This window comes from Aedes aegypti, chromosome 3 (genome assembly GCF_002204515.2).
Source record: "Aedes aegypti strain LVP_AGWG chromosome 3, AaegL5.0 Primary Assembly, whole genome shotgun sequence".
In the NCBI taxonomy this organism is placed as follows: Eukaryota; Metazoa; Arthropoda; class Insecta; order Diptera; family Culicidae; genus Aedes; species Aedes aegypti.
The window spans coordinates 407,353,502-407,379,707 of NC_035109.1; the positions used below are offsets into that span (position 1 = coordinate 407,353,502).

The 26,206-nt window shown below is 36.0% G+C and overlaps 2 protein-coding genes across 4 annotated transcripts in view; one reads left to right on the plus strand and one right to left on the minus strand.

Annotated features, from left to right (window-relative positions):
* Nucleotides 1-362, plus strand: part of LOC5569133 — a 93,799-nt gene extending 93,437 nt beyond the window's left edge. For all 3 annotated transcript variants that reach the window (XM_021855989.1, XM_021855988.1, XM_021855987.1), the window contains exon 5: nucleotides 45-362. In XM_021855989.1, the coding sequence (XP_021711681.1) occupies nucleotides 45-214 (170 nt within the window). In that variant the 3' untranslated portion in view covers nucleotides 215-362. The remainder of the gene's footprint in view (nucleotides 1-44) is intronic.
* On the minus strand, nucleotides 286-26,206 carry LOC5569134 (N-acetylglucosamine-1-phosphotransferase subunits alpha/beta). The gene is made up of 4 exons (XM_001652688.2): nucleotides 25,817-26,206; nucleotides 4,874-6,021; nucleotides 4,609-4,810; nucleotides 286-915 (listed from the first exon to the last, which is right to left on the minus strand). Exons 1-4 carry the CDS (start codon nucleotides 25,934-25,936, stop codon nucleotides 400-402), a joined length of 1,986 nt encoding a protein of 661 aa, XP_001652738.2. The 5' UTR covers nucleotides 25,937-26,206; the 3' UTR covers nucleotides 286-399.

The window sequence follows — 26,206 nt, forward strand, 5'->3', positions numbered from 1 at the left end:
TGGATGTTGTGGATTCAAACGATAAGTTTCTCATTTAATTTCAGTTATAAGCAACACTGCGATATTGGCCATTTCAATCAGCGCGACCGTTTTGGCGTGCGCAGTCGGGGGTTTCTTCGCCTACAAGAAACTTAACGCCAGACGACGCGTTCAATACCAAGTCAGGCTGGGCAGCTCGACTGGGGGACTTTCGACGGCATCCACCGGAGCCTAGGAGGTATGTGTTTTTTTCGGTGTTATTTGTTTGAAACGTTTTGTACATTGATAGTAGTCTTTTGTGAGAAATTGTTTGTTCATTGAAGAGTTTATTTCAGTGTAAGGTTTTATCTTTTCGTGTTCAAATAAATAATTGTAAAACGAAACTATAACTTATTTCTCCAATCAATTGCGCAATCGTCGTCATATGGTACTGTAATCGGTTCGACTGCTAAGGAACACCAGAGTTCGGGCGAATTTGCCTTTATGTCGGAAGCAGAGAATTTTAACGCAAATGAAGAAAGCTAGCAGGCAAAAAGCGTATACTCCGTTTCGGACCATTGTCTTCCGGGCAAACCAAGCCCGATAATCGTCGTAGTATTGAAATCTATTGCGATAGTTGTTTTCCAACTCAAACTGGCTTCGGACCGGAAAGAGCGAGAGGTAGAAATCTTCCAGGAGAGCTGAGATCAGTTGATTCTCCTCGGAACTGTCTTCCGAGAGGTTGTCATTGATGCAATTGAACTTCTTGGGATTCTTGCGCAGCTCATCCAAAGCATCGACGACCTGCGTGATGTTTGAAGTCAGCATCTTGAAGTTGCTGTAGATTCCCGTCTTTTGATTAACGTGATATTTGTACAGTGGAGTTTGGGCGAAATTCATCTTCATCATGTCCGTCAGCTCGCGGCATGCCAATACCAGACTTTTCGTGACCGTGGGCTGGAAAGGAAGATTAAAAAACTTACTTATCAAGGTCTGGATCATTTGGCATATTGGACATTTGGTATAATTTGGAACTATGTGAAATATAAGGATTATTTTGGCATAATATGAAATCATTTTCTCGACTTCCCAGGTCATAGAGTATGTTCGTGATTGGCACACTATATACGAGGTCAATTGACAAAGAAAGCTCTCAGTTAATAAGTGTGCGAGTGCTCGTAAGAATATTGAGGAAACAGGTTCTGTTTCAGTTGGGACGTAACTCCAGAAAGAAAAGAAGAAAATATATTCGAAAACCATCACTCCGAATGGTTGTGTAAAAAGTCCGTGTTTCCGAATACGATTTTCTCTGAGATTTTTCTAGGTTTTCTTCCAATAATACCACTACTATCTCTTTTTTCCGAAGAATTCCCACAGGATTTCTTCAAGCATTCCTCAAAGCATACCTAACTCCTGACAACTCTCCTCTTACATTCCTCTACAGATATCATTTTACGAATTATTTCAAGTAGTTGTCCAGAAACTACCAATAGAAATCCTCAATGATTTATTTTTCCAAAAATCGAGTGATTCATCGATAAATTTATTTGAATATAATAACGGTAATGCATCTTCTTGACAAACTCCTGCAGGAAAATGAAAAGATTTCTGAAAGAACTAATGAAGCCTCGGATGATTCTCTAAATAGTGACTGGAATAATTACTTGAAAATTAAACGAACGCAGTCCTGGATTTCTAGAGAAATTATTGAAAAGCCTCACAAAGAACCACTGGAGAAAGCTGTATAGGAATTACTAGAATAATTGGTGTAGCAATTTATATAAATCTCTGATTGGAATGGAATACTGGAGAAATCTCCTGAGAAAATTGCTGGAGGAACTTTATGAGTAATCTTTGGATGAATTTATTGAGAAATACTGGAGAATTTTTTGTTCAAATCCCTGGAGATTTTCCAGATATCTTTGGATGATCTTTGGAATGTTGGAACGTTTCTTTAAGAATTTCCCGCAATACTCCTTGGAGGAACTATCTAAGTCGATTTGCCTCAACAAATTCGATGAAAATCAAAGAGGCTCTAGAGCTAATATTGGAAAAGGATGGTCGAAAAAAAACTTTACAAGCCTTTCTTTTAAATATACTAGCATTGAAATAGTGCCCACGCTCTAAAGAGATCTGCTATGAGCCCTGTTACAGTCACCCCACAGTTATGGATAGCACACAGATATGGATCAGAGTTGGACTAAAACGGGAATATCTCATCAAATACAGGTGCAATTACGCAGAACACATTTTACCTACGTGAACCATAAATCTGTACAGTACCGTAATCAATCATAATATACTTAAGTAAATATTTTCCGTCCGTAGCAAATAAAATGTCAACCGTATTCCCAGAAGCGTAGATTCATATCTGTGGGGCATTGAAACCCATACCACAGTTATGAATCAAAGATAAGACGATTCCGAAAGAAACGTCAAAACGTATGCTTTCACTAACACACCATTCGTTTATTTCGCAAATAAGTTGCTGTTATAGTGTTTTGATCCATAATATGAGTCGATTTGATCCATAATAAGTGAATGATTTGATTTGTTTTTGAACACCTGAGGATAATGTTAAAATAAATCACTGTTATTAGTATCAACATTTGCCTCAGTGTAGTAAGGTAAAATAATCTTGGCACCACTGTATCGAGAAAAAGTCAGTTAATAAAAAAGCATTGTTCACGACGGTCACGTTTCATTTTCGGTCCGAAGTAAAAACTCCATTCCTCCGCGTTTTGAGCTATCGTTGAGCAGACAATAAGGATCCTCGCCTCCTACTGATCCACATCTGTGGGGTGGACATCGTTTGAAATTTCTTTTGAAATCGACACTATTTGGTAAATAACCGAGAATTTTGAGCTGTATTCTCGAAAACAACTATATTCTGCAGGGTCAGGAAGGTAATTTTAATTTGTACAGCGTCACCATGTTATTTAATCATATTTTGTTCTAAAAATGACCCTTAGTTGATCCATAACTGTGGGGTGACTGCACTAGGGAAATAAAAATACAGATAAGTAAAACTTAATGACAAAATAAATTTGATTCAATAGTTTTTCAAGATTCCAGATTTTTTTTGTAAATGCGAGTCGAAGTTATTTTAAAAAATTGAGGTATTTTATAAAGTAAATTTTGAATTGACCTCTGATGGTCACCCTTGATAAATGAGGGTTACTAGAAGAACTCATAGAGCCTTAAAATATTTTAGAAGAGTTCTTAGTTAAATTGTTAGGATGATTGAAAAAACAAACGAATCGATCGAAACTCTGGATAATGTCATGTAGGATTTTCTGAAGAAATTCCTTGAAAAACATAGATCAGTATGAAACCTTAAATAAACTTTTTTTTTAAATTCCATTAGATTTTTTTGTTTTTCATTTGAGAAGAACTGCAGCTGTAAACCTTGAATGGAATTCTGGAGAAATTCATAGAAAAAAATCTCAAGAAATTCAATTATGAAACACGGTCGAATTTGAATAATACCTCGAGGAATTTTGGGGAAATTCTTTGAAGATACCCTGGACAAAATGACGTAAAAATTCTTGTCAAGTTTCTTGGAAGAAAAAAGTCCCTGAACATTTTTCTTATTTTCAAAAACTCTAGAATCAGCCTTTGCGGGTTTTCTTGGAAGAAATTATGTCAAAATCTTTAGAAGATCTCCTAAAACCTAGAGTAACAACTAGAAAATTCGGTTGATGGATTAGTGGAAAAATATCTGAAGGAAGTCCTAGGATAGTGTTTGGGAACATTTTCAAAGTAATCCCTGAGCAAACTGCAGGAGTAACGATGAAGTGCTCGAGAATTTCCTGGATGAATTTCTCAAGATAATCGAAAAATATATGGGAGAATTGGTAGAGAAATCTCTAGAAGAATTTCTGCCTGTAGAAGTCCCTGAAAGTATTCCAGATGAAATCTCTGGAGAAAATACTAGGATAATTCCTAGAGCTTTCCTTGAAGAATCAGTTTAGTAGTTTCGTAACAATCTCTGAAGGTTTCTCTGATACCTGCAGAATTTTGCATCAGAATTCTCTGCAAGCAAGCTAAGGAAAAAAAAACAAGCCTTTAAAAAAAGAGATCTGCTACCAATCCTGAAATAGATAAATTGATAGTTTCGACTTTTTAAACTATGTTGGCATTAACGTCCCCACTGGGACAGAGCCGGCTACTCAGCGTAGTGTTCTAATGAGCACTTCCACAGTTATTAACTGAGAACTTTCTTTGCCAAAGTTGGCATTTTCGCATTCGTATATCGTGTGGAACGTACTGATGATGATACTCTATGCCCAGGGAAGTCAAGGAAATTTCCCTTACGAAAAGATCCTGGACCGACCGGGAATCGAACCCAGACACCTTCAGCATGGCTTTGCTTTGCAGCCGCGGACATTAAGGTGAAGATGAATCGAAGCCAAAGTTCAAATTGTCAACAGCACGGATCTGGAGAACCGAACATCTGTTCAAGCTGAAAACTTAATCGATTGGTCACTAGCTGGTGGTGACCAATCGATTAGGTTTTCAGCTCAAACGGATGTTTGGTTCTCCAGATCCGTGCTCTTGAAAATTTGAACTTTGGCTTCGATTCATCTTCACCTTGACCACTCGGCTAAACGCCCTATGTCCACAAATCAAATCTAAGTTAATACTTACAATAGTAGAGTCTTCGTATCGTTCATACACCAGGGTTGGGTAAACTAGCCTCTGCTCTTCCTGGTGCTCCAGCGGCACGAAGTTATTCTGCTGCAGGGAGCAATTGGTAACGACCTCCTCAAAGTACCGCACTGCCGACCAATCCAGCGGCAGGTTGTAGATTTTCGTGAGCAGTGTTCGAATCTCGCGATCTGACCAAGTGCTAGAAAATAAGTACTACACTATTGAGGACATGTTCAAAGCGTCGTCGTCGCTTAATACCTACCCAGACCCATCCGTATCGAAATCATCGAATATCTCCGAAACGCTCTTGTTCCTGCTTTCGCTCATCAGAAAATGGTAGTACGTGAAGGCGTACTGGAGATCGTTCTTCTCCCGAAATCGATGGCTTTTGGTAACGGAAAATTCCCTCCTGAATCGAATCAGCATAGCCTCTATGATGTTCACGTTTAGCAGGAATCCAACGTGAGCTAGGACTTTCCTGTTTTTGAACCCGTACACCTGGTTGAACATCTTGTTCGTATGAATCAGCGAATGCGCAAAGATATCCTGCGAATTGGACATCTTCTCTTCGCTTTTCAGCTCCCGGTCATGATCCTGAGCGGAACCTTTCTTTGCGCTCGACTTATTGCTTTTAAGCTTTTCCTTGTTGAACTTTTCGACCAGCTGCTTTGTGGAAGAACCATTGGATCGTTTAAACATCTCATAGATGTCCCTTATGTTATCCGACTTTTTCCCATTTTTGGGAAACGTCTTCGGCACATCGATAAACGTATCTTCGCCTTCCTCCGGGGACATGTTGTAGTCTTCCATCTCGTGCATATGGTTCTGATAGTCCGGATGGTCACAATCTCCGCCATCGAATTGGCACTCCTCCACATAGCAATGGCTATCGCAGGATCCATCGCCGACAAACATCCAAGGGCAATCTGGCGCACAGTCCGGAACCTGCCAAGCTGTGAAAACCTTCACCCCCTCGGAAAGCGTAATCAGATCATCTGGGAACAGCGCAGCGCCCAGAAATATATCATCATTCAGATATAGAAAGTTCTTCGAAAGTCCCGGAATTTTGTGAATGAACGTCTCAATGGTCGCGCTGGAAAACGTTGGCAGCACGGCGTCCTCATCCGCTATATCAGCATGCTGGACAATTTGCACCCTCGGATTGTCCAGATTGAGCCAAAATGGAATCTGCCCGTTGGTTACAATGTAGACTTTTCTGACCCAGGGCGCAAACTTCTCAAGCGAACGCAACGAGTATTTGAGTTCGTTTTTGTCGTCGTAGCGAGCTTTGTCCCTAACCAGAGAGTAGAGTTTCAGCTGATCCAGGAATCGCTGGTCGCTTCCATTGACCCACGTGTAAACCACGTCGATGGGTTCGTAGCATTTTGCGCATTTGGTGTTGGATGTGTGCTGTAAAGAGAGTTTTTATAATGTACCGCATTCAATCGCAAGGCTGGTAGCAGGTCTTTATTTTAAGTGGAATAATCTCAAAATGCAACTTCAATTTTGTGCAGAAGATTCAAAGGCACAAATCTCACAAAGGAAGCAACAGACAGTAGTGCAATTTTTATTTTAGTCTTATGCTCTAACAGGAAGCTTAGTAAAAGAATCTCAGCTTCGTTGGCTTACTATATCTTTGGCCTTTGAAACGCGGCCGTTTTGACGACATCTTTGGATTTAGCGTTAGCGTTAGCGTAGTTACGGTATCCTTCGTAGATTGGATACTAGCAACATTCATGTTTCTTTTTAATAATCTCATTCTGACTACTTTCAAGAACAAGGCAGGGGAGTATACCTTGTTCAAATTATAAACAAAAATACTAAAAGCATGAATATCACTAATCCCGGCCACGCCCATCTTTACCGTAACTTGGGATTGGGGAAGGAAATGTTGATGTAGCACTTACTTAATGAGATGCCACCGACTCAGCGACACACTCATAAGTGCTACGGAGTTGGAGATTGGGGAAGGTATATTGTCAGGATTCCTAGAAAGCTGGCGATAGACCATAAACATTTGTTGTTTAAGTGTTCTCAATTTGATCTTTTGAATGCCGGCAATCAAAAGAGAAAACAATAGTTTATTTATAGTATCAATAGTCTTTCGCGAAATGCTTGTCGATTGGCTCATTGCCACTCAAATTTTGTAAACAAAAGTTTTCCTCTGACAGTTGGTACAGGTGTTAACATCGAGTAGAAATTGTAACATTTCAGTTTCGTGCATTTTGTTTTTAGTTAAAAGAAGTGATAAAATCGAATTGATATGGTTTAAAAATGAAGGTAAGTTCTTCTATAGTATATTTTTTTTGGTTTACTAACATTCCATTGATTTCAGCTCGGATTTCAGGCAGCCGGCAAAAAAAATAACATTCCGCTAAGACAATAAAATATTTCAGAATGAATTAATCGCAAACCGAATCAAATCAATAAACGTGTGCTATTCTATTATGTTTCAAATCTCTTTGCTTTATTTTCCTGAATTTCTGAAAAACGAAATGAAAACCCAATATAAATCCAAACCACTATTGCATACCTATGAAAGCTATCAAAACAATAACGTAGCTGTTACGTGAAATCTTAGTCACCTCGAGCTTCGCGGAATTGAGTTCCGGCACTCACCATTCACGTAGCTGTTACCTGAAAAGTGCGATGGGAAAAAACTACGTATGTTTTCACGTAGCCTTGAGTGTAGCATACACTCAAAAAAATCCAAACGTCATTGCTACGTGAAAAATCACGTAGATCATTCCAAATTCATTTTGCCTTCACTTCACCTGACTAAGATAAAGATCACTAAGCCATTCATAACCATCAAATAGTGAATCGGTAATTGTTACTGAGGTTACCTATCGCACTTACGTGAAATTCACGTAGGTGCCTAAGTTCATTTTGACATCTGCATATTGTACGTACATTCGGTGTTGAGCGCAAATCCTAAGATGGCGCCCGCTTGATTTTTGCAGAACTTCAGAAGCTGCTGAACTTTAAACCCTGTTTAAGATTGATTTCAAGGTAAATATGCTTTGAATACCGAAGAATCCCTGCATTACTTCATATATTATACCTGATTTATAACCTCTATCAATTATAGCACGCAAAGGCTGCAACAAAACAGAACATACAACATTTGGGAAACAAGATTTAATGCTCAGATTGAACATAAAAATATCACAATCTTTTAGATTTGTTTACATTTTCCAATTAAGAATTAGTTTTCTTCCAAAGCCTATTAGAAATAAGATTGGTCTTTATTAAAATTAAATTTAATGCAAAACCATCTAGGTCCTATTGAAACGCTTCGTAAAGGCTACCGGAAAATCCACGTAGCTCTTACTTGTAGCGCCGGTGGAATGGACGAAGTTCAAAAGTTCATGCGTTCATTCTGGGCTACCTATGATTAACGTAAGAGCTACGTGATAAGTGCGATGGAAAAAAACCACGTATGTTTTCACGTAACAATGACGTTTGGATTATTTTGAGTGTATGTTAAGAGCACATTAAATTATTGAGTAAACTCCTGCAAGAAAATATGTAGGGTAATTCGCTAATTGTTGAACGCTACCCAAATGTTGAACGATCTGTACAAACCATGTTAAAACAGGAAATTGAACCATTTTCAAACAGTTTCAATAAATCATACAGATTATTTTGTAAGTTAGCTGTACTATTGGACACAATAAATTTAATTAGCACATCAATTTCTGAAACGAAATAGGGAGACTTACGGCTTCGGCGCCATTCGACTATTATCGGCAACCAAATTTCAAACGCCAAATACACAGTATTTTTCTGTCAAAACACACCAATGGAAATATTCAGATGATTCTTTGCTCTGTCAGCTTCCCGCTGACGAGATTTGCGAGACGGAACAAACAATTTTGCCAGAGATGTCATCAATTCAAATGAACACGCCTCAAAATGCGATTGATTTGGAGCTGCCGAACAGATTCGCCTGCAGCGCTTATGGGAAAGTTGCTGAAGAGAATTAGGCTGCCGACAATAGTAACACTGACAAGAGATGTTCGCAGCGTTATTCGAGTGGACGAAGGTACGGTGCTGCCATCTGGGAAAAGTTTGCTCGATGCGTGAAGCGTCGAAAATTTTACCCGGCAAGGTATAGGAAGCGAAATTTTAAATGCTCATATAAAATTAACTACAATAGTTATTTAACATCTTTTCAGTATATGTTGATATACTTTTGATGGGCTACATTATGGGCATATAATTTTGAGTTTTATATTTTTTCTCAATATACTACTGATTCTATAGTTGATCAATAGTCTAACTCCGTACACTTAACAGAATTTAATTAAGAAGTGTTTTGAATTTTTTAGAAGCATTTGAAAATTGACTTCCTATGCTTTGCCATGTAAAATAATCGGAGCTTCACGCATAGGGTCAACTGTGGTAATTACCTTCGTAGACGCGAATAGAAACGTTTCCAGAAAAATTTTAACAAGTCTGTCGGTGTGAATCGATAGAGGATTGAGCAACGGATGAATGTAAACACACAAACACGTAATTTGGCTGCTGATGTCCGAGAAAATTACAAAAGAAGCGCGACATCGGCTTAGACTGCCGAGAATACGTAAGTTCCCCTATTTATTGAAAATTTTTATCGGTAGGTGGAACGAAAACTTCAATTCTCTTAAAAAATAACTTAAGCTGGGGCTGCTATGAAATAAGCTGTGTGGTAAAGCATACTACGTATATTGGGTTAAGCACCTATTCACGATATCAGTAAAAGTCTACTTTAGTTATTTTCTAAACATCCGTACAATTTACTCGTATCTATTAATTACATAAAATCATTTGCAATTGCACTTTCGTTTCACGTACATTTTCCATTTGTTGAACACTAGCATAACATGAAAGGCTTGGTTTCATCAACAGTATTGCCAGATTTTTTATTTTCGTACCAAACACCTATATTGAAATGGAATATTACATTACACAATATAGTATTGTTTTTTGCTTTAAATATCTGTTGAATAATTATTATAAAAAATCCTATTATGGTGTATGGTGCAATGGTGAAAAAGGCGATTCAGAAAAGTATAATTAATTGCATCCCATTCCCATAGCCATTCTGATTCTTTTTTTTTCGAATTTCACTATCTTCACTATGGCATCAATGCCATCACCGTTTGTTTGTTTACACCATAGGTCGTATGAATAAACTGAGCAAAAGCTTTTACTTTACTCAAATCCACCTGTCAGATAATTTTCCTGAGCATTTACTCAAGTTGATATGATAAAACTGAGTACTTGAGCATTTACTTTTCGAACATCCATATTCGTATGAATAAAGCGGTAAAAGCTAAGTAAATGCTCAGAAAATCCTGAGTCACCTACTGACCATGCTCAGTTGAAAACTTCAATTGTGAAAGTTTAATTAAAAATTACAAAAACGGATGCACTCGGATACTGAATCAAAAATGTTTTCACTAATTTATGGGGAGCAAAGGGGGGGTGTCGAAAACAGTATTTTTTGAGAAGTGTGATCGAGGGTGGAGGTGAGGAAGTGTCGAAAATATTAATTTTTGCATGATGTAGTTAGGGCCCATTTTCATATTTCGTAACGCTGTAGGGGATGGTTGAGTGTCGTTAGGGGGTGTTCATAAACCACGTGATATTTTTTCCGATTTCAAGAGCCAACCTCCCACCCCTCCTCGTGGTCTTTTTTCCATTCACACATTTTAAAATTTGTATGGCCCATCATGGTTTTTGGGCAAAACGCGCATCCCTTCTTATATAACCACGCTACAAACAACGCTTTAGAGCCCGTCCATTAATTCCATAAAGGTTTATGGAATGAGGAAGAGTTTAAGATTTCTCATACATACATACATACACAATATTTTCAATTTTCAGGAATTGTCAAAATTGTCTTCCGTAATTAATGGACGGCCCCTTATGATATTACAGCTCATACGAAATTTGGAGAATTTTAATACAAAATGCATTACAAGGGATTGGGCGGGTGTTATAAATTTTGTGAATGAATCCTTATTGGATGCTCCATAAGATCATTCTCTTCAATAAAGAGTCTTTATTATGGATTAAACTTCGCCCAGAATTTGGTTCAGATCTAGGCATGGCCGAAGAAATTTTGCGAATGATTGCTTTAAGGAATTTAAGAGGGATTTTTTCTACAAATTCCTTTTGAGATTCTTAAACATTTTTCGGGAATAGATTCAATTTCAGTTCCCCTTCAAAAATTCTTCCATAGATTTCTTAACATGTTTCATCACATATATTTCTTAAAAATCACAAGAAATTATTTAATAAAATCATCTCAGATCTCTAACAACGATTATTCCACAGATTAAACCAAAAATCTTTCTAAGAATGATTTGACAGTTTTCATGTACCTTTTCACCTCTGCATTCCACTAATCATATCACATACATATATGTAAAACAAATCTTTCAACCATTTCGTCCTGAATCCCTTCAAGAAATTTCTCCACGAGTTTTTGTTTTCTTAGACTCCTTCCAATAATGATTGTTCATAGGAAATTTATTTTTGTTCATATTTATGTGGGTCCGATATGAATTTTCCCAAAGTTTTGTTTCCTGGGGAATTTATCTAAGAATTCATATTGAAATACATTCAGGAATTATCTATAAAAATCTTTCCAATCAATAATACCACCTCCAAGGTTGAACAAACACCTAAAAGAAAACAGCATTTCAGATAAGCTACTTGAATTCTTCTATGTATTCTCAAAAAATATTGAAGAAATTCAATAGATTCTCGATTTTTTACATTCTATCGATACTCTGGATTTCAAAAGAAATTTTTTGAGTAACTATTTCGAAAATGTTAAAGGAATTTTTGACGTTATGGGTGATCAAAATATTTTGGACAGACAGTTACGCTTATATAATTTGTCCATTAACGGAAAAATCAAATGTAAGTGGCCAAATTATATACGCATAACGCATTGTCCAAAATACATTAAACACGCTTTATCAGGTAAGTTTAGAAAGAATTACAGAAACATACTTTAGGTTTATTTTATTTTTTATTTATTAGCAGAACTTTATGAAACATCCCTAGTACAATCTTCAAAAATTATGAGGAATTTCTTGAAATGTTTGTTGAAAAACAAAAATAGATCTATCTACCGTTTTGCTTTATATTATGGACACTGGACAATGGAATATAACTTATCAAAAAATCAAATAGAAAAAAAAATCATTTTGTAGGATCCGCATCCTCACTTTGGTTTATATTCCAGACATCGCGATTCGAATTTCGGATTAATTAAAATAGTTTATACAAGATATAATTGTAATTAAATCAAACTTCGAAAGTGGAAACTTTTCTACGGGAAGTATTAAAACATTTCGTGTAAAATGTTCCCTAAACAAAGTAGAGTGTTCGGAATTTGAAGCTGTCTGTAATTCAAATTAGAACAGTAAAAGAAAGCTTTTGAAAAAAAAACTTGCTTGGACAAACGCTAGAAAAATTCGCGGAGGAAAAAACTTTCTGGAGCAACCCATTGAGGTATTCTTAAAAGCATAGCAAGGATCATTATTATATAATTATAAAACTGAGGTTATACCATCAAAGGAGCTTCTTTAGAAATCCTTCGACAAATTTTAGTATTCTTTTTTCTTCGGTGGAAAATATCTAAAAATATCAATGCTCAAATTTCCTGAAAATTTCCTAAGAGTAATCGCTTCATGAGCTCTGGAATTATTCCCTCGAAAATGATTAAGGTGCGTTAAATGGATTTTTTAAATTAATATTTACAAAATTAATATAGATTTTTTTAAAGAATGCTGGAAACAATCAATGACATAAATTTAGCGTATTTTAGGGCATTTATTTTATTTATTTATCCTTAGAGCTGCTGGATGTACTTTCTGAGAAATTTCTCTTCAAATATTTATTATGTGCGCCGACTATCTTAAAAAAACGCTTGTAGATCGCCGCAGGTACTTTAAATCGTTTCGATGTCTTCTGCGCGATCATGCCTTGGATAATCAGGAATAATCGCGCAGAAGACTCCAAAACAATAAGTACCTGCGGCGATCTACAAGCATTTTAAGAAGTTTTCAAGATCGCCGTCAAGATAAATAATCGCGCAATGCACAGTATAACAATTTCGATGATAGTAAATCTTCGAGCTGTTTTCTGGAATACCTATAAGTATATAAAAACGGATATCATATACCTTCTTCTTCTCCTCTTCTTCTTGACATTACCTTTCCCGGTCCTGGACCGACCGAGAATCAAACCCAGACACCTTCAGCATGGCTTTGCTTAGTGGCCACGGACTCTAACCACTCGGCTAAGGAAGGCCCCATCATATACCTATAATATTTAAAAAAAAAAACTCGAATTTATAGAGAGAATCTCTAGAAGAACTACCTTAAAGATTAGTGGACGATTCCTTCAAAGAATTCCGTCTCTTTTTAGAAAACTTGGACAAAGAGTTACTTGTGAAGTGCTATGATTCACTTTGGTATGTATTTTCCACATGAATTATCTTGAACTTTACAATGAGAAGCACTCTCATTGTTAATTGTGGACAATATGAGCGCTGTAGTTTTTTTTTTAATAAAAAAAAATCCCTACCGAAGTGAACCAAATAACTAGAAGGTTTAGCTGAAAAAATGTCTTATAAATCTGAGTCCCTGGGCTTGGGATTATATTTTCCAGGGAGAGATGAATTTTGATAATTGATCGCTGTTGTTAGTAGCTTTGATTAGATGTTGGGTAAATTTCAAAGCAATGGCAACCTTTTTATTACAAAATTTAGATTTTGTCTTCTGACCTAAAGATTCTGGTTAAACTACTGCATAGTACGGCTATCACTCATCAAAATTACTTTCACTTCGGGAAAATATAATTTCAAACTGGCGAGAAGATTACAAACTGAGGGTGGGTTAGGAGCACAGTCAGACCCTTGAATGTGCAATGTGGGGTAATAATTGGGAATGCCATTGACGGTTTGTAATCTTCTACGAGGTTTTCGAAAACCAACAGGGCGCGTGCACCGGGTTGCGGATAGGAGCAAAGGGAGATCAATAGCATCTACTTAAAATAATAGAGCAAAAAGCCGTTCCATGATTAGGTAATGCTTAGCGATCTTCTATGGTGTTCTAGTACTATAAAATTCTTCACTCACTGGGAATTCTGGCCTTGATAATATCAATAGTGATAAAAACACAAAATAATACCTAATACTCAATAAGTACAATGTAGCTTCATGTAGTCATAAATGAAATACAATCAATTTTCTATACTTGACAAGGTTTTGAAGACAATCAATGAGTGAAAGAACTACCTATTAGAAAAGCCACATCAGCTAAGGCTATACATATACAAATATTGGTCATAGGGTCATGGCGAACATTCGGTATGTATGTCTATGACTGATTCTGATCTAATAGGGGCACTAGAAGACCACGCGGACAATTTCGAAACAAATTATTTTTATACATCGGTCTTATGATCCGAAAGGCTCAGCTATGCTGTAATGTCATTTTTTAAGCTATTCATTAGTGCTGTTTAATTGTTTATTATTCTAACAAAACTACATAATTATTCATTACTCATCACTGTTCCTATATTCTCTCTTTCTCACCTTCTTATCTGTTGCATGATTATGATCATTACTAATATAATGCATGAGCATGCACAATAAGAATAATTTCAGAATTGTAAGCAGTCAATGGATAACTGGATAGAATGGCTTCGAAAAGGATGCTCAAAACAGAATAATTCTGGTCAGGGAAGTATTAACAACATGAGTAAGTAACACATTTCATTTTAATAATATCAAATATTTTTATATAAATCAGCACCGCCAATCAGTGAACCGAATTATAATTTTATATCTGTACATGATAAAAACAGATAAAGTTTGTAAAGTTGTCACCATCGATTGAATTGCGTTCTTTATAGTAATGCTCAATCATTATCAAAAGCTCCTAAAGCGTCGCATCGTGTCATCAGCAGTTCTTAGCATCACTCTCATATTGTTATTACTTTGTTGTTTATTAAATTTATATAAAGCGATCAGCTCATTCTTTCTTACTTGTACAATTGTTTGAAATTTTAATAAATCAAACTAAACTTCAAAACTTAAATTAAATTGCTCTCAGCACATTTACATTTTGCAGCATTAATCGCATTACTGTGTCAAGTCTTCTCCAATTTCCTATACCCTACCCCAACCCTTCCTATCATTTCCGATGGTGTTCAAGTGGTCCGCATAGACTATTACGGCCATTACCTATCCCTGCCCCCGGCTTTGGACTGACTTGCGCTCTCATTGCCCCACCAAACGCTGCAAAATGAAAATGAAAATGAAAAATGTCTTATAAATCTGAGTATTTCTTCAATTAATTTTCGCAAAATCGGCCGTCCGGTGATTGTTTTGGCAGAAACCATTTTTGAGAAACTCCAAGAATTCTCAGAGAAGTTTCTTTTGACAAAATTATTTCATCAATATGACTTCCTAAGTGAACTAAGCGGCAAACTCACCAAGGTCTATAAGCCACCTAAATAAAATAAATAAGAATAAAAATAATACGTGTTAAGAAAATCACCTATCTTAAGTTCGTACCACAATTTATTCAAATATATTTAGTAACGGCCTAGAGTGGCCGTAGCATATTCCAACCGACATGTTCACTCATCACACTGGAGCGGTTAACTTCGATGTCGCTGCCTTGTTCCGTGCCTTCTTCACCGGTCGCCTGTGGTGGTATGTCGGACCCATTTATGGCAACCGAATTGACCGCTAGTTTGGTAACTTGCCGTTGAGTGTGCGAAAAGTCTATTCAACAAATAGAAACAAATAGAGTTTTCTTCAACAATTGCAGCTGGTTTGGGTTTTGACGACGGAGCTACTGTTTTTCAACGCTTGTAATCGACTCGCAGGGACTCCGATGGTCCTTTGGTGCATATATTTATGTTTGTTCTTGGGCACCGATTCCGCTGGATAGTATGGGCACCTGTTGTTTCGATAACTGCCTGTCCACCGATGAGGGCTAATTGGGAGGAACACAAATAACTAAATTGCTAGATAACACAAGTGCAAAACACTTACCGTTACGGACGGACGAATTACCACCACGCGTGTACGTACACTGCAGCAGAATCATAACTTGGGGGTTCTGTGTATATACCGTTCCTTGGAACACGATGGTTGAGTTTCTCCGGGCAGCAAACAGAAAAAAATCGGCAAAAAAACTATCTATCTAGCACCGCGGGCATTCTATTTCCTCTCAAAACTCTGATAGTCAAAACATAAACAACATTTTTGACAGAGTAAAAGCTAAGTTCGAAATTCGAACTTACTCTGAGTAAAGTATGGTTTTATTCATACCGTTTTGAGTAAACGCTCAAAGACTTTACTTTGCTCGAATCAGCTTGAGCATGAGCAAATGCTCGGTTTTATTCATATCACCTCATGATTGAAATTACGCATCGGCAGCCGATTTATCCGGAGTATAACCTCAATCTCGCAATTGATGCTGTAATGTCGAAAATAATGTACATTAGGAGAAGCCGCTTAAGTCTATGGAGTGTCGTAGGGGACGATTCACTTCCGTTTCAGCCCAGAGTGGTCAGGGAAAGTGCTTCGCGGACCTAACCCTGGCCTCACAACCGACGAGGAGCGCGAACTTGCAAGTTGAATGAATGCGGGAGTAAAACGGTCAACATTTAGCGATAATCGTTCAACAATAGGATAAGATGGGTTATGTATGTGTTCAACAATTGGGTATAGAACTATCTTATTAAATATATATTTTTTCAATTAAAAATGGACATTACCGTGCTAAAAATGTTACAGAAATAATGTTAAACAATCGTCTACGGTGTTGAATGCTTTTTTAGCAACCTTTCTATCAAAATTTCCATGAAAATCAAATAACAAAAAAACGTCTATCTTAACCGTTCAACATTTGGCGATTTACCCTACATTGTTTTATTTTTAAGTGGAACTTGTCAGAGAACTTTTGAAAGATATTTAAAAAAAAAAACCGATGGAATTTACAGTCGATATGGCTAGAAACAAATCTACATAATGTACTGAATATTTTAAACAAAAAAATTCGTTAAAAATTTTGTTGAAATACAAATTTTCAAAGAATTTGTTTCCAGGTAGAATTTTAGATCTTTTTACCTTGACGAACGGGAAAGAAATTTAAGAGCTTACACCAGAAAAAAAAATTTGAAATCCACAGCAACTCCTTACCAAATTGAAAATGTTACCAAGATTTAGTATTGTTATTGTAAAGAGTCTCACAGAATCCTATATACAAGGTTCATTCAAAAACTTGAAAGGATTATTATATAATGTTAGTTTAACCTTTACAGTACTGTGTAAATTCTTGAGCAGTATTCTCAAAGAATCCAGCACATGATTCTGACAGAATTCCAGAAGGATTTTCAGAGGCACAATCGTATGCGAATTGGTGACAAAATTCTGAGTAGGTTTGTTATAAAATCCTGAATTCCATTTTTGTAGAGTCCAGGGCTAGATCTTCAAAAAGCTGGACTAAGGAACGAAATTCTCAAAAATTCCTCTGTAGGATGCAAATAAATTTCTTCGTTTGCTCCAAAAGAAGCTTTTTTTTATTGTCTGATTTTTGTTCTATTTTATGAAAATGGATTTTGGTGGCACCAAACACAGTTTCTAAGATTTGACCCGCGCAGGGTGTCCATTCAAAATCAGTTTTTCAATTCCCGGATTTTTCCCGGATGTTCAAGAAATTTAAAAAACAGATTGCAAAAGGATCCTGCAACATGATACTTTCGTTTTTATTTTATTTTTTTCATACAATGAACAAATTTGGAGGACTTTATGTAACTTATTTATGAATTATTTTTAATAAAATGAAAAAAAAAACGGTTTAAATTTTAGAAGAGTTTTGGACAAAATATATAAAATATTTGTTGAAATATCTAAAATACCGTTTCTCCTCGAATTCATAAGAAGTTCATGGAATAAGATTTTGGAATAATATACACAAATCGTCAACCAATTACCTTCTAAAAATGTCTTAGGAATTATGCGTTAGATATGGCTTATGCCTGGTTCATGGAGACATTGTTAATCTGATGAAACTCATGTTGGATCCAAGAAAACATCTTTTTTACAGAAACGATATTGCCAAATACATATAATTGTTCTCCTATGAAGCTGGCCAAACCCAAAACCAAGATTGCATCTTCCAAGTAATCTTCAAAAGATTTGATCAAGATATCAAAAATCTTGTAAAAACTTAACAAAAATCTGACCAAGAATACCTAAAGGGCCTCGTTATTATTCATTAATCAAAGACCTAGCCATGAAATTTGTTTTGGATTATCAGGGTGTCTACTCGATTACCGAAATGAAATTCCCTGATATTTCCAGGTTTTAGAAATTAGTTTTAGGTTAAAAAAATACTCTAATTTTATATGACCAAAACAAACTAATGACAAGTTTAAAAACATTTTAAAGTGTATTCATTCTTCTAGACATTTTAAAGCAATGTGCTAACAATATTAAAGCTTAATCCAATTATTCATATGAATTGTGTTTAATAATGATGGTGTTTTTTTTTTTATTTTGTTTGTTCTGGCCATCGTCGTTTTTAAAACATGGATAATAAAGTTCCCAGTTAATCGAATCCGACCTGTATAACATTTACAAATGTGGTAATTTAGATAAATGATTAATTGTTTGCATTTTTATTCGAAAACTTTCAGAAGCTCTGATTGAATCGTGATTGTAAAAATAATATTGAAAGTTGTTTAAATTCCAGATTACTTTTCCAGAATCAGTTTTTCCGAAATTCAATATTTCCCAATAACCTAATTTTAGAAATTGTTCATGAAGCATGCCCAAAAATAATTACAGAAATTACCTCGAATATTCCATCAGGAATTACTTCATATATAATTTCAGATATTTTTCAAGAAAATCTCTAGTCCTCAAGGTTTTTTTCGATGGTTTTCCCATCGGTTTCCTAGAACATCGTCCAAGGCTCCCGTTTTAAACATTTTGCAACATTCAACCTGAAATGCCTCCAGGGATTTCTCAGGATATCCTACATAATTGTCCTTTAGAATTTCTTTAAGATTTTGACTAGGAATTTCTCTAACGATATCTTCTAAAATTACTCCAGAGTTAGCTTCTAAGATTTCTTTAGATTTCTTTGAAAATTATAGTAACAGGAAATCCAGGAAATTCCAGTAACAGTAACTCCTCCAGTAACTTTAAGAGATTTCTCAATGAAATTTCCACAGATTTTTACAAACATTCTTCCAAGAGTTTTCGTGTCGAATTTCTAAAGCAAATATTAGAGTAAACTCTAAAAAAACTTGTATAAGTTCTTAAGTCATTCTTGATAAATAAGGATTTTCAGAGAAACAAAACTTAAGAGTAATTGCTAAGATTATTGAAAATTATTGGTATTTTTGTATTAGATTAATTGAGGAATGTTTGGAACAACTGTAATTCTTGCATGAAATGCAGAGGAAATTCCAAAAATAAATAAAAGAGAAACTGAACCACGAAACACAGGTCGAATATGAAATGTTCCTAATAGATTTACTGATTAATTTCTCGAGGAATATTTGTAACAATTCTTTGAAGTGAATGTGGACATAATGGCGTACAAATTCTTAAAAAAAATCCCTGATCGTATTTCATTAAAAGCTTATGAATTAACCTTTGCGGGCTTTTTGGAAGATATTCTGTGGGAATCTTTGGAAGATCTGATAGAAGGCGGGGTTGATGGTCTGCTGGCTACCGCTTTTGCTTCATAAGCAGAAGGTCATGGGTTCAATCCCAGGCCCGTCCCTTTCCTCGTACTTTGTAGTTGTATATCTCTCATTTGCTTTTATCTTCCATTCTAAATCTATCACACTCAAACTATTCGCTCATAGCAAACGCTAGAACCAGAGACGGACAAGAAACCGTTTCCCTAACGCTTCCATTCTTCCACACGCATGCCTTTCCTTACGCCTGATACATAGGCAGTTTGCTATCCACAAAAGCAAAGCTCTCTACCATGCCTTTCCCCCAACCCAAACACTCCCGCATAAACTGGCGTAGATGCAGTCGGAGTTACCAGACGTACTCTTTTTAGAGTACATGTACTCTTTTTTGCCTTAAAAATTTGCGTACTATTCTTTTTTGCTAAACGGGCTCAAGTGTACTCTTTTTCAGATATTACTGACGATAATTGAAGGATTTTTTTTTATATAATAACCTGTTGAAGAAACCAGATCAGTGGTGCAAACAAGAAGGGTTTTGGGGGTCATCCTTGGGGTCAACACAAGAGAGCAGAATTATTTATATGATTTACCATGTTCAGACGTAGTAGAGTACATTTGGACAATTCATTAACAGACATATATGAAACTTAGGTAAAATTAAAAGAAATACCAGTTTTTCAATGATTTTTGCAATAACATTCATAACTTTTAAACTCTTTTGAAATGTTATTTTTAAACAATGTAAACCAAATTTTCGTTCTAAACAACAGTATAAGGTTAATTTCAAACTTACCTGTAGGAAGAATTTTAACTACGAACTTCGTTTTACAACAAATTACCCTACACTAGGCTGTACATACCTTTACATAATTGTTGTTATCTCAAAATCCAATTATTTTTGAATTTATATTCAAATTATACCCAAAATAGTTCCCTATTCTGCAGTTTATTGATTTTATAATCAAAATACAAAACATCTTGAGTGTGCAGAGAGCATTGATATACTTTTGACTGGAACATATTTTATTGTTTTCATCATTTCAAAAAATGTACTCTTTTCTGTGAGAGCAAATATGGTAACCCTAAGTCGGACCCCACGGTCTACAAAGGCCAGTATAAGTGCAACATCATTTCCTCCCCCTTCCCCACATTGGTCTGCATTTTGACGTGGCAGGTACCATTGTCGCCTAAAAATAGAAGATCGCCAGCACTTATACACTGAGGATGCCTGTTAGTCCCAAGCAGTTATTCGGTTGGTTCCTTGTGCAGATGATCTGGCTATACTGGAGTAGCATCCACGGGCGGCTAATCAAGCGTAAGCGCAACCGCAAGGAATCTTTGGAAGATCAGATAGGATAACAGCTGGAAAATTCGGTTGAAGAGTGAGTAAAAAAATATCTCGAGGAAGTCCTAGAATAGTCTTTGGGAAAATCTTCAATGTAATCCCTGAGGAAATGACTGGAGGTAGTAACGTTGACGCGCTCAAGGATGTCCTGAATCAAATTCTGGTGACATTCCCTTAAGCATCCTTTGAAAAATTGCTGGTAGAATTGGTAGAGGAATCTCTTGAAGAATTCCTGGATAGAATCATATGTATCAGTCCCTGAAAGTATTCCAGATGAAATATCTGGAGAAAACACAAGTAAAATTCTTGGAACTCTCTAGAAATATGTGAAGAATTTCTGAAAGAATTAGTTGAATAGTCTCGTAACAGGCTCTGAAAGTTTCTCGAGGCCTTGTCGAATTTTGCATCAGAATTCACTACAAGCAAGATTGGGAAAACATATCCCTCAGAGACCTTTCATCATAAATAGAGACATATTAGAGATTTGAATAAAAATAGAGACCAAGTCTTTAAAAAGAAACCTGCTTCCAGCCCTAGATATGTGAATCCTATACTGATCAAATATACCTGAAGATATTTGTTTTTTTTTCGTCAGTAGCGATAGGGGTAGTACTGGCACTTTTAATCTGCTCTAAGCTCCTTCCCAGCATTTGCTTTGCGTTCATCACACAGACGTTCTTAAGCAATGTTGCTCAAATGGTCACTGAGTACCCTAACAGCAATCAGCCCTTACCGTAGTTTTGCAGTCTAGTAATTCAGACTACCTACTATCATGGCCTGAAATGCTACTAGAGTGGTTAAAGTGAAGAACGAAATAGTTTTATTAAAAGGTCCTCATTCCCCATTTTATTTTATCATTCACTGTCACATAATTGCCACATTTTTACTGTCTACACTTTTGTTTTTGACACTGTCATGAACTTTCGATATCACTTTCCGCTATCACAGCTACAAGTTTCACCAATATTACATCACGCCACTTCAATACCAATTTATTTTATTGCCAATAATTGGAGGATGTTTAATTTTATTTAATTGTTTTTGTTTTTACTATTTAAACTAACTACGAATTATCACAACGACCGTAACAAAAAATAAATTCGATCACTTCTATTGCACTCATAATCACTGTCTTTGTAAAGATGTAAAGAACTAGGCAATAGTGTTTTTGTTTGAAGAAATAAGTGCAAAATGCATACTGTTATTATAGGCTAGGGGAAGTGGTTCATCTAGCTTGAATGAGGGATGAACTTATCGCTGAGAAAAAGTAGATTTTGTATGAAATTTGACAAGTATTTGAATGACAGATTCATCCTTGTTCATCCACTTCTCCTAGCCTATTATGTTTGTGGTATTAACGTAACCATCACAATCACTTCAAATGCAATTTCAACAGTTTATCATCACTATGCAACTCTTCAAGTATTATTATCACCCTCACAATCATTAATTTTATAACGACGATTGTTACTCAGAAACTCACCGAATACTCACTTTCAAGTCACTTCATAAAAAGTTGGATCATGCGTTAGCTTCGAAGTTTATTCACCAATACCGATTAGTACAAAGGATGCTACAATTCATCTAACAAACTGGAACAACAAGCAGTGGATGGTTGTTTGGTTTAACGAGGCTTTAACCGCAAAAGCGGTCATTCGCCTCTCAGAACAAGCAGTGGAGCATAAGTAACTACTAAGCCCTGGCGGTCCTTCCATTCGAAGAGTACCTGATATTATGCAGAATCCGTTTCATGATAAATCATGATCCGTTAGAGGTGTGCCAAAGTATTGGAAAGGTGATATGTTATACAGACGGATATTATTTTACGGTGCACCTTCACTTTGGCACCGTCAATCCCCATGATCCAGGTCAGGGAAATATACCTGAAGATATTTGATGTTTAGATAAGTTGAATAAGTTCCATGCCTGAAAAGATCCTCACTGAATAGCTTAAGTAACGTTATGATAGCGGCGCAGCCGATTTTTTTTTATTGAAGAGAGTATTCTGGAAAGTTAATGGTAATCTCTGGATTTTGACGCAAAAATTCTTTGTAGTGAACATATTCTACCATGCATTATATTTTCCCTGATAGTAATTGAAATTCCCTGAGAATTCCAGGTTTTTTCCAGGTTGAATAAAATTCCCTGATAATTACAGGTTTTCAAGGCTTTTTCCAGGTAGTAGACACCCTGATTATTGAAAGAATTCGCTGTCAATCTGCAACAATCAATACAAAATCTAGTCAGAGGCCTCATCTCGATTCGATCTCCCAATAAATGCCATTTTTTTTGCTTAGCTTTTTGACAACCTCTACAAATCTACTAAGAATTTCGAGCAAAATCAGCCAACAATAACTTCAATGATCTCTCAGAACGAATTTGAAAATATTGGTCAATTATCGGTTCGATTCCCATTAGGATTCCATCAAAGATCTCATGAAAATTTGCCATGAATATGTAAATCTAACAAGTATCTCGCCAAGCACCTGACAAGGACACCTTAAGTACCCTTCTAGAAATGTTTCAAAGATCCTAATCGTTTACTATCTCTCACCAAAAATTAATCATATTGTACGAAGTACGAATAACAGACGGTGGTGCATCTCCTGGGAAAAATTCTAGTTTTACTTCATAGTACTTGAAATTTAAACAAACCGGTAGTCTTATTTTTGAAATGCATATTTTCCCGGGTTGTTCTTCAAATTCCCGGGTATTTCCCGTATTTTTCCCGGTCATTCGTAATTCCCGGGTTTTTCCCGGTTTTCCCGGATTTCCCGGATGGATGGACACCCTGCCCGCGGTTCAAACGGAAGTTTGGCAGGCCTGTTCTAGAGGATCCAAAGTTTTATCAGAGATTCTTGTACGAGTTCTCTTCTGCAGATATTTCTCATGGGCTATTATCAGAGATTACTCTAGGACAACCTTCAGAAATACTTTTCAAATGTTTTCAGTTTTCTGGTTTTTTTGGCAATTTATAAAAAAAAAACTTGAAGAATTGCCAAATAGATTTCTTGAAGAGTTCCTTGGGAATCTGGGAAGGAAATCGTTGTAGAAAAGTATACTCAGCATATTTCTTGGTTGTAATCTAAAATAAATCTTAAAACAAACAAGTTTTGAGGAAATCCCAAAAATCCGTGGATACTTGATGAATTTTTTGGAGATTGGAGATCCCAGAAATGAAACTCGGAAGGTAATTTCGGGAGATATCGTATTGGTTTTATTCTTGAAGTCCTAAATGGAAATCTTGAACTGCTAGAAAAATCTAAGGAAGCATCAGTGGATGAATTTTTGGAGAAATCCATTGAAGACTTTGAAATTTATTTCCTTGGGAAGTTCTAGAAATATTCTTAGAGGAACTCCCAATTCTATAATGCCAAAATCAACGGACGAATCATTGTTTAAGGTACCACGGGGCAAGTGGGTAAATGGGGTAAGTGAAAATAATTGGTGTATTTTACTGAATATGAGAATTAACGTTCGAAATTCATGCGTAAACCTTTGAGGCCATTCAGAACATTACGATAGGTAAGAGATTCCTGAGATGTTTCAGCCATTATCGCATAATAGAGCAAAAGATTGTTACCTGTTAGCTATCACTCCGTATTGAATTGACGGCGTGCAATCTTGTTTTAATATAATAGTGGAAAAAAGCTGCGGAAAACAATTTTCTTTACCACTTCTAAGTTGTCCCCTCTGACAAATTCAAACTGCAATAGAAAAAGTTTAAGAATTAATTCGACGTAGACCTAAAAATAACTAAATTGAAATACCATTCATTTTCACGTGGGGCAAGTGAAAAGTTTCTCATTAGAGATCGAATTTGTGTTTTCTCTTTGGGTAGCTATCAGTAAACATGGTTCGCAATTATCATAGAAGAACAGAAAGTGCTGATAATTCAAGAAACACTATCCTCAAAGCGTTAAAAGCTTTTAGAAATCATGGAACTTCTCTAAAAGATGTTGCCAAACATTACGATATTAATATGTCTACTTCGGACAGCCGATTAAAAGGAAGACGTTGATTGGAAAGTTCCAATATAAGGGAACGCACGGAAATCTGGAGGAATGTGTATGTAAAGCTAGTTTTAAATATAAAAATGGGGTATAGGTTTTTCCACATAAGAAAGATTCTAAATACTTTTTTTAAAGGATTCCGTTTGATTTCTCCGAAAAGTTATCCGATTTTTGTTTAAAAACAAATAACGAGCGGTGGAAATTCTACAGAGCAGAAATGCAATTGCTGTATCATTATGTAAGAATTAACATTGGAAATGTTGTCGAATCATTTCAGCAAACATAACTGAACAGAAGAAAATTCAAGTGACAAGAATAAAATGTTCTTTGTTTGCATGTTACTTATGTCATTGTTCATTGGAACGCCTTAACAAATGTTAAAGGTAATAGAAATCGTAAATATAACTGTTAGTTTTTGAATTGTTTAAACCATAAACTTCAACGACATTTTTCAAAAACCTTTTCTGCATTTTTTTCTTAAATTTTACAGAAAAATCAATTTCAAGGTACTTATATTTGGTGAGAGTCAAGCAAAAAAATATACACGACCTCATTTGTTTCAATTTAAAGTCTAGAATTTGAAGAATCTCAACTATGCGAATTCCATTACCCACTTGCCCCACGGTACCTTACAATTCTGGAGATCTGAAGACATTTTTTTTTTTCGAAATTTTAGGAATATTCTTTGTAGGAATCTGAAGTAGTTTCTGAGATACCCTTAAAAAACAAAATACTTTGTTGAACTGTTCATAAAGTATTCTAAAGAAAAATGTTGGAAGAATTTCAAAGGAAATCCGCGAAACATTCAATGAATGAGATTTCAAAGAAATTTCAGGCAACCGCCTATTTTATTTATGAAATTTCTAGAGAAAATAATGAAAAAATTATGAGAGTAACACTCGAAGTAATGTCACGAAGAAAATCTTAGAAGTGTCTGGTTCTCCAGATTTATGCTCTTGAACATTTGAGATGTGGCTTCGATGAATCTTCACCTTAAGTATTCCCTAAATCCTGTTTGGTTTCTTGTTTCAAACATGCGGTCTCCAAAGTTTCGTATATCCTATACCAGCCCTGCAATCATGATAATCAAAAGAAAAAAAAAACTTACCGTTAATATCAAATCTGCTATCAGATAGTAGGATAAAGTGATGAGTGCCAGGATGGTTACCAAGCAGCAACACCGAAGCCGGACTGTTCCGGTCAGTCGTGGCAGGAAGCAGAATCGCATAGCAACTGTTGGCCGCTTTCAGTGATTAGTGCGGCTTTTGGACGAACGACGATTTCGATTACAGCTCGGGCATGGAAAACTCTCGCTACTTACTGCTATCATTTTGACCGGGATGAAATCTAAGATTTACCGTTAGATTTGTATCTCGGGAAGCCCACCTAAGTTGGAGGAAATCTCATTTTCTTTTGAAGAATTTGCGATACAAAATACGATAATAACGCGATAAACACTCTGCCAAACTGGACGTGAAATCAAAACAAAAACTCAGAA